Source organism: Microchirus variegatus (genome assembly GCF_963457635.1).
Source record: "Microchirus variegatus genome assembly, chromosome: 4".
NCBI classification, from domain to species: domain Eukaryota; kingdom Metazoa; phylum Chordata; class Actinopteri; order Pleuronectiformes; family Soleidae; genus Microchirus; species Microchirus variegatus.
The window spans coordinates 3725661-3735166 of NC_139805.1; the positions used below are offsets into that span (position 1 = coordinate 3725661).

The 9506-nt window shown below is 39.6% G+C and overlaps 1 protein-coding gene across 3 annotated transcripts in view; it reads left to right on the plus strand.

Annotated features, from left to right (window-relative positions):
• Window positions 1-5647, plus strand: part of pde4dip (phosphodiesterase 4D interacting protein) — a 63360-nt gene extending 57713 nt beyond the window's left edge. For 2 of the 3 annotated variants that reach the window (XM_083887825.1, XM_083887826.1), the window contains exons 37-40: window positions 602-740; window positions 876-922; window positions 1071-1203; window positions 3041-5647. In XM_083887825.1, the coding sequence (XP_083743951.1) occupies window positions 602-740; window positions 876-922; window positions 1071-1203; window positions 3041-3198 (477 nt within the window). In that variant the 3' untranslated portion in view covers window positions 3199-5647. The remainder of the gene's footprint in view (window positions 1-601; window positions 741-875; window positions 923-1070; window positions 1204-3040) is intronic. The other variant, XM_083887827.1, reaches the window with a different exon arrangement.
• The last annotated feature ends 3859 nt before the right edge of the window (window positions 5648-9506 follow it).

Here is a 9506-nt window from a genome sequence, read left to right on the forward strand (position 1 = left end):
CTGCCCTATCATACTGCACTGGAGCAGATCGGAGCTTTTTCACCCTGATCATTGATCATTGATCATTGATCTGCTCCTTCACTCTGCCCTCTCTGCCCTGAAACACACATACACACTTGTGGGGGACATGGAGGTTGTTGTCAGTGTTATTACAGATTCTAATCTTGAACTCTGTCTAACACAAACCGCCCTCTTCCTTTACCAGCAGTATCTACAGCCTCACAGGTTCCCTCAGGTTGACTCTTGCTCAGCTCACGTCAACAGCTCGACGTTGTGATATTAGAAGTTGTGATCACAGGATCAGAGCTAAGATGAGAAACAGACTCAGAAACAGAAAAAAGTTGCCTCTGAATATAGCACTTTTTAACCAAGAGTGGATATCTAAATATTAAAATACACATCTAGAGTCTGTTCAAAAAACAGTGATATAACGTCTGAGTTCTGATGTAAATGGATTGCAGCATAAATCATTTGCTGAGATTACAGTTTTTTGTGCAAAATCACACACTGATTTTCTGTATCATTTGCAACTGCTTGTCGGTTAACTGCACAGTCAATGTTGTACTGTGATTATACGATGTTTGATTGTGTGTGCGTCCAGGACCAGTTTTTGACAGAGGAGGTCGCTTCTCTCCGTCTGAGGCTCTCGGAGCAAGAGAAGGCTCTAAAGGACGCCATGGAGAGACTGAGGAGCTCCAATCGCACCAAAGACAGCATGGAGCACTTTATAGTCGGCCAATGTGAGTCACTGATGACACATCCATCACGCTGACGTTTGTTCATTCTGGAAAAATGTAGCGAGATTCTGTCACGACACGTCTTTATTGCAACATAGCAGTGTAGTCATCAGTGTGTGTGTGTGTGTGTGTGTACAGTGTCGAGAACACGGGACGTCTTGAGGAAAGCCAAGACAAACTTGCAGGTGAGTTCATCTCAGCTTCTCTCACTAACATCCTCATCATTTGGATATCGTGAGTGAGAGGGAATCAGCCTGAAAATCAACCACATCCTTTCCTTCCTGCTCGTCCGACTGTTCCTTGTAAACACCCTCTCTCCCTCCTCTCCGCGAGTCTTCTCAGGAGAACCAGCTGAGGATTTCTTCCCTTTGCCAAGCCTCTTTCACAAATCCTCCTCCCTCCCCCTCTTCCATTTTCCCCTCCTCCTCCTCTTCCTCCTCTTCCTCACACCCCTGGCCTGTTAAAGGTACAGTGCCCTGCTTTGCTGTGTTGGGTGCAGTGTTTTTTTGCATTATGATGAAACAGTCAACTTTTATTTTGATCTTATCTCCTTATATCAGTGACGTGCACTGACAAAAAACTCACATTAGCTACATCATCATCATTACTGTTGTTGTTGTTGTTGTTGTCACTGGAGTCAAGTATTGTTTTTAGTGGCTCTGTGTGTGTCAGTGTCTGTTTCTTTGTGCTTCCACACTTGCACTTGCCAATATGACCAACAGAGGCCGCCAGAGGCTTGTGGCATGAATAGGGTGACGTCTGCCATCTCTGATTGCCTTGTCACTTCGCCCCATGGAGTGGGAGTGAAGTATTGTTTTGTGTCTGTTTGTTTGTTTGTTTGTCCATCCCGTTTGTCTGTTTCTCCACACGTGCACTTGCCACTATGACCAGCAGAGGGCACCAGATTATTGTAGCTTGAATGAGGTGAAGTCTGCCGTCATTGATTACCTTGTTGTTGTTGTTGTTGTTTTACAGCCGTTGGCATCCTATTGATGCATTACTGTTTTCTCCTCTATCCTTTGCCTCTTCTTTGTTTCTTAGCTGTTTTTTGAATAAGAAATGTCAGTTAAATATATCATAAAGGAGACAACCACAGTGATAATTGAGAAGTGAAATAAAGTTTAGATGATTTACAGAAAGTGTGCAAGAATTATTTAAACAAAATTAGGCATGTGCCATGCCATCAAGCATCAAACCTGACTGAACTGGAGATGTTTTGTAAAGAAGAATGGTCCAAAATACCTTCCTCCAGAATCCAGACTCTAATTAGAAGCTATAGGAAGCGTTTAGAGGCTGTTATTTCTGCAAAAGGAAGATGCACAAAATGTTTCTTTTGGTGCCTTAAATTATGCACATGCCTCATTTTGTTTAAATAATTCTGGCACACTTTCTGTAAATCATATAAACTTTATTTCACTTCTCAAATATCGCTGTGTTTGTCTCCTATAAGATATATCTAACTGATTGAACTTCAATTCAAACAACCAATGATTTATAAAGGAAAATCATGAACATTTACCCAAACAGGTGCCCCAAACTTTTGCATACCACTGTAAATATATAGAGTGTGCTGCACCTGGTTGAATGTACTGTAAAACAGTATAAGTCATAGTATAGCAAGGCTGAGGCCTCTTGAGACCGGACTGGTGGTCCTTTGCTGCATGTGTCTGCCCCCTCTACCTCTTTCACATGCATCTGTCCTGTCTAATAAAGGAGAAAAAACTCTCATCAACCCACATCCACTTAGCAAATGACCAACCATTTCCTTTCAAATGTGTAACTTTGTGCAGTAGAGTAAACATTAATTTGCTCTCTCAGCTTGAGCTGTTGAGGTCATTGCAATGGCGCGGTTAAACCTCCTGTCACATCCCAGCAGTCAAACATATGGGATGATGTCATAGCACTTGTACAGTGGTTCATTATGGTAAATAGCTGTTCCTTCATGACTTCATGAACATCATTATTTTAGTGATAATCCTACACAATAACAATCCTTCATTGCGAAAGGGAACGTTTGTTTGTGCTTTAAATTGTCAATAGTCTGTTTTTACTGTTGGTTTACACGACCCAGCATATCGAGCAGGACACACACACACACACACACACACAGTTCATGAAAGGATAACAAGGGGTCTGAATAGAGTGAGTGGGTGACTCATCTGAGTGCAATTTAAATTTTTTAAGGAATTATTTCAGTTTGTAAGATATTTAATTACTAATTTTATGGGGAACATTTTCAACAAATACTAAAAAAAAAAAAGAAATGCTAATTTCTCAGAATAAATTATCCGTTTTTTTTTTAGGTGAAAACACACGAGGCTTCTGTGAGCTCGCCCTCTCTCCTGGTTGGAGTGTCCTGATGAAGCCCCAAACCTCCACCTCCACCTCCATCCTCTCATCCTGCTCTGCTGCAGTGGGACCTGATCGCCACCAGCGCTCCCTGCAGGCAGCCTTTCTGTAGTGCACCAGCCTGTCATCACCTGATCAGAGAGAGAGTCCTGGCTCTCTGCTTGACTGGAGAAACATTTCATTTTGAACGATGGACTATGTGTGAATGGATGCTTGTGTTGCGTTGTATTTCTGCTGATTTTGATATTAATAATACGTCGTAAAGGGACGAGAACATGTGGGTGACGAGTCACGTCACACGTTCCGGTAATTAATAGATGTTTTGGACCTAGGAAAAATTTAATAATAATTAAAGGTCCAATATGCAACATTCACCTTGGCCACAAGATGTCAGGAAACAAATATAGTATAATGTGTTCCACTCTTCTTTTTGTGTTTTTACGCAGGCTTTTGATTACTGATCAGACGTTGCTTTTGAGGGTGGGTCAGAAATGCTCGATGGATATAAATATGTCGCCTTCAAATGGTTTTATTCACCATGAGAGATGAGACAAGCACATTTGAACACTTCAGCATTGTGTTCACATCCTGTCAACTCTAGCTTTTCTAAAAGCTTTGAGTTTAGGATGCCCTTTATACTCATATACATGTGCACGTGTGTCCATTTGAACACGTGAATAGTGACGAGCTGTGGATGGCAAGCAGCTCCCAGAAAAGAAGACAGAGACGGCGAGTTTGCCACGTTCCATTTGAGAAGTCTAACGTATCAAGGGCTAGCCATTGTTAGCGTTATCGGTTGTCAACACTCAACATAGTATTTTATGAAAGCTTGTGATAACCCAGCACTACTAAATGTAAAGAAGTGGTGTTTCTATGGTTAAAATTCTGAGTTTTGACTACAAATGGAACGCAGAACAAGACCAGGGTTCACCATTTCCAGCAACATCACTTTAGACTCTTTGTTTCCTGGACCTGGCTTCAGCTGTCATATCCCTTTTGTTTTTGGTCCGACACGTGTGTTTAAACTGCAACAAATATTGGCTCTTAAGTATTGCATATTGGACCTTTAAATAGCACAAAACAATAGTAAATATTGCAAGTGCAAAAGACTAAGATTATTCGATTGATAATAAAAAAAATCTCAATCAGCTATGATTATTCGGAATATGTTAAAATATACAGAACAAATGTTTTATCAATGATTTCGTTTATAAAACCAAATCTTCCTACTTTCTACTGTGCGTTTAGTCAGTGGACTTCATGTGTGTTTGCAGACGGGATGACATTTACAAGATTTTTTTGAACGCATCTTGAAGCTGCTCCTCTGAGATCGACACTGTGAACCCTGCGTTACTATTTAACACGAGAGCGACATTTGTCTAGAAATGCCCGTCCCTAGCGGGTGTTATTGTTGGTAAAAGTGAGTACAGGTGTGATATATGTTTTCTTTGAGGCGTCAACTGAAATGTTTATTATATTCAGGGCAGTTTGGCTGACGGTGGTATGATATTTTCTTATAAACTGGGTTTAACACCGTGTTAGGACGAGATGGTTGAAATCTTTCAGCTTCCTTGTCTTTCAGCAGGGATTTCGTGACACCAGGAACACTGATGCTTCGTATGAGCCAAAGCCAAACTTTTTTTTAAAGTGCTTCCTCTGAGCTTCTCGTGAAGCTTGTATTTGTAATTATTCGGGCAGTTTGAGCAGCCTGTTGGAACAAAGCCATACTGTTATGGTGCAGCAGATACTGTGGGTCTTTTGGTTTGTCCTCATTGTAAGATATACTACTGAAAAAAACGGAAACGTTCCATACATATTACACAGGTAGTGTTTTGCACATTACACATGCATATACGCAATTATGCAGTTTATTTACTGTATAGATAAAGCTGCTGTGATGTGCAGCGTCTTATTCAGTCATCAATCTGCTGAGGAGTGTGTGTCATGTATTATTGCTGGACAATCTGTAACACATAAAACAATCATATTTTTTAGGGCTTGGTCCAAAAGAAGTGACATTTCATTTTTGTACAAAATCCCCCCAAAACTGTGCAGCTTCAATCAAATCAATCAAAAACAAAATCAGGAAAGGAAAAACGTTCATATTTCATCTCCCAACATGGTGCCGGATACTTTCTGAAATATTTCTTACTTTCTTTGATTTGACTTGATTTCTGTGCAGCAGTTTTCTTCTGTACATGAACAGGTGTTTCACTGACCTCTGATACTTTTATTGAAATATGCAAGCGATGGATTACCGTGCAATACCAGCCTTTGTGTTTCCCTTTGTGTTGCTGTATTAGTGCCATGTGAGGCTCTAACTGGCCTTTGGATGAATACGCTCAGTGAAGCAGTTTAATGGCTTTATATCAACCACAGTGTTCTATTTACTTTGGCAAAGTCACAGCAGAAAAGGAGTAATAATTAATTATTAATAACAAATGTGTGTGTTTTTCTCTTGTGTAAATATTTAAGGGAGTGTGTATATTAATTCAAGATATTTTATTATTTTGCTGCTGTGAGAGAAGAAGCAACCTTTGGATAAAGACCAGATGTTTTTTAATGCATGTTCTCTTTATTAAAACTGATTTTGATTAAAATGCACAAGGAACAAAACAACTTCTGTCTTTTTTGTTGATACAAATGAATCAAAGGTTGTTTTTTTTTTATCAGATGATCAGAACACATAAACTGTGACTGCATCCACATGTACTGTATGTTTTATTTTTGAAAGTCAGTCATACTAGGATCATACACTGTGCATGGAGTAAAAATGTGTCTCCATTATATCAGCAGGTGGCAGCAGAGTGCAACAAAACTGATCATTAACTTCAGGAATTTTTTTCCAGTGGACTTCAGAATGTATCCTTAAAGACCGAGTTCAGGGAAAATATTTCCATTCCCAAACATTTCATATAACAGGGAAAAAGATAATCTATTCCAGGTCAAACAGACATGCACAGATCAACAAAAACTGATCATAAATCACCTTCATGCGTTTATATTGTACATTGTATTTATATTTCATGTTATCATTCATTTTATTTGTTCCTATGTTTAGTCTCTCTTTTAACATATATTACATATATTTTTCAGCTACCATTTGCGATGTTGTGTCAATATGAAATTCTCTTATGGTGTATGATAGTATATCTTATCTCATCTCTCACAAGCAAATCTCTCACAGTAGTTTAATCTCAATGTGTTCATATTTTAATTTAGTTTATGTTTGTGCTGCAGGTTTTATGGCTATTTCTTGATTCCAACATCCAATCCATCCAATTATATTGTCTATACTTCCATACTTTACGATAAGTGTTTATCACTTAAACGTGTACTTCATATGTGCAATACTGGGCTGCATAAACAACAATGTATTCCAAATAGCTAACATTTATTTGTTAATTTTATATTTTTTTTTTCATTTGGGAAGGAGTTTCAAAATAAAATATCATATTTTTAAATCAAAGGCTTTGGGACGTTGACAGAAATGAAACACTCCTATATTTTAAAGTAAACACATGATAGTCTAATGATATATCAGGGACCAGTGTTGATAGTATTGGCATTTTCTGACGTCATTAAATGCTTTTGAGTTTTTTTTTTTTTTTTTTTTTACTGTAGTTTGGTTTCAGTTTAAATGTTTTTTGTCTTTTAACATAATAATAATAATAATAATAATAATAATTATTATTATTATTATTTGCAGCCTTTTAAATGATCTTCATCAGGATGTCATCAAAGTATGTGACATCCTCAAATCTTACTCAAATGACTGGTCATATTATTTTCACATGTTGTCATTTGAATACAATGATAGAATGAGGTCGGTCTATCTACCCCCATGTCATAATTATTCACGTCACCGTTCTATTTAAATTATAAAATGGAAATAATTAAATATTCGCACGAATGTCGTGAACAATTTCCAACAGATTACAGGTTGTTGGACTACTGTACATTTTAGTATGTACGGATTTATCACTTTATTATTATTTGAAAGAAACAATGATTTTATTTTGATAAGGCGCAACCGGATGTTCCCCCCTCATAGTGGCGCTAACTTGACAGTCAAGTGACCGTGTCAGAGGAGTCAGGATTCAGGAAACAAGCTGTGAGCCGTGCCATGCCGTTGTGTGCTGCGGCGTCTTTTCGGGGAGCTCCGTCTATTGTCTGAGGATGTGGAGGAGGTGTGCGGAGAACGACAGCCGCTCACTGACGAACATTGACGCGGAGTAAAACGCTCCGAATCACCACACGGGAACACCTTCCGGGTCTGTCTGCTGTCAGCGACGGCAGACCTGTCATGGGTGTCACGGTGCTGCCGGCCAGGTAACGCCATAACGCGGCTACCGCTCTGCTAGTCACGCAGCAGGAAGCAGCTACCTAGCTAAGGTAGCTAGCAAAAACAAATAAAGTTTAGTTTGAACCGTGGCAACAAGATTAAAAAAAAAAAAGACTCCGCATGAATAAACTGTAATAAATACATGTCTCTAAGGGGGACGTGTTGTGTAGGTGCTGCGAGGTTGATTGACATCTCTTCAGCGCCGCTTCTCCAGATGTGACAGACGCCAGGGATTTAAAGCTGCGGCTCCAGGTTAGCTCACGTTCGCGGAATGGCTGCCTGCGGCAGAGCCTCCAGTCACTTTCTAACTCGTCAAACAAACGGCGGATTGAATGTTGGCAGCGGTGTGTTAGTGACGTCTTCACCCGCCGAGCGGACACGCTGAGCCCCCGACAAGGAAAGGCACCGAGGACAGTAGAACAGAGCCGGGCAGTGAGCTCCTCAACTCGAGGACTTTTTTGTTTTTCCTTTATTGTTCCTGTCAAGTGAAAGATGAGGAGGTCGGACATTACAAACAAGAGGAAACTGTGCAACATGGATCAACAGGAGAGCGGGGGAGAGGACAAAGATGCGGTGAGTACCAGTTCAATCATATGTTTCGGCAACAACATAAAAAGTTCGTGTCCGTCAATCCTGTCAGACCACGCACTGGGGTTACAATCACAATGCAGAACTGACCGTGAGTGTGGCACAATATTTCAAAAATCATATTATTATTATTTTGTATTTATTTTTAAATTCAGGCTAATTTGAAACTAAACTTGTTTTCTATGTGTGTACATATACATACATACATACATACATACATATAGTATATGTATGTGTATGGGGAAATTGGCCTCCTCGCCAGCAGGTGGCAGTAGTCTATTTTTCATTGCAAAGGGGAAACCAAATAACTATTTTGTGGCAGGTTGAGCTGTGATTGGGTTCTAAATATCCAGTGCCTAGTCTAAAAGTCAAATACTCCGTTCCATTTACTTGGGAACTTGGAGGTTGGAACTGGGAGTGAGGTAAAAAGTGAGTTCACCGCTTTTTAAGTGAGAAGCCGGAAACGCAAACCTATCTTGGAATAACCACTCTTGGCAAAACAAACCAGTTGATAACAATGCTCTACATGGTATTTTGCACACAAACAGCGTAGCAACAGGTCCACAGTTAAAATTTAAACTGTACTACGTGTACGACTGATTGACTTTGAAACAAATACGACATAAGTGATGGTAATTGGAAAAGTAGCAGTGTATGTCTGGTGGCAGCCATCTTGGAATCATGAACTCGGGGTATGCTCCAAATTAAAAATCCAAGGACGGGAGGTGTTCCCTCCTCAGTGAAGCCCAGTGTCCATGGAAATTCAGTGTTCTGACTTGAATGTTTGTTGGACCTGCTTCTAATTATCAAATGAGAGAGTTGGACCACTGTGTTGAATCTTCTTCAGTACATCCCAGAGATTCTTAGTGGGGTTAAGGTTTGGACTCTGTGTTGAAAGTGGGGACTCGAGCTCCCTGAACCATTCTGTTACTAGTTGAGCCCACTGAATCTTGGCATTATTGACTTGAATTATGACTGGAAATCCTGGTAATTTAGTTTATTGAGATAGTCGGCAGCTGACCTCATTTCTATAGGCACAATAATGTTGCTGAACCTAGACATGACCAACTCGAGCAACCCCAGATCATGCACTGCTCCCACAGGGCAATATTAGGGATGTGAATCTTTGGGTGGCTCACGATTCGATTCAATTCCGATTCTTAGGGTCACGATTTGATTCAAAATTGATTCTAGATTCAACCGATTTGATTCAAATGATTCTCGATTCAAAATTGATACAATGCAAAGTGTGTTAGGGCAAATTATGGCATCAAAACAATACAGTTTGTATAAGATAATGTGATAATATGATCACACAAAGGCAAACTTGAGACAAAAGTTAACATTTATTCATTCAAAACAAATAAAAACCTACTTACTGTACAAAAAAATAACTTGCATTAATAAACGCTTAGGCTAGCTGCCGTTTTCTCCCAGAAGTTACAAAAATAAACTGTACACAATGAATCGATTCAGAATCGTGGATG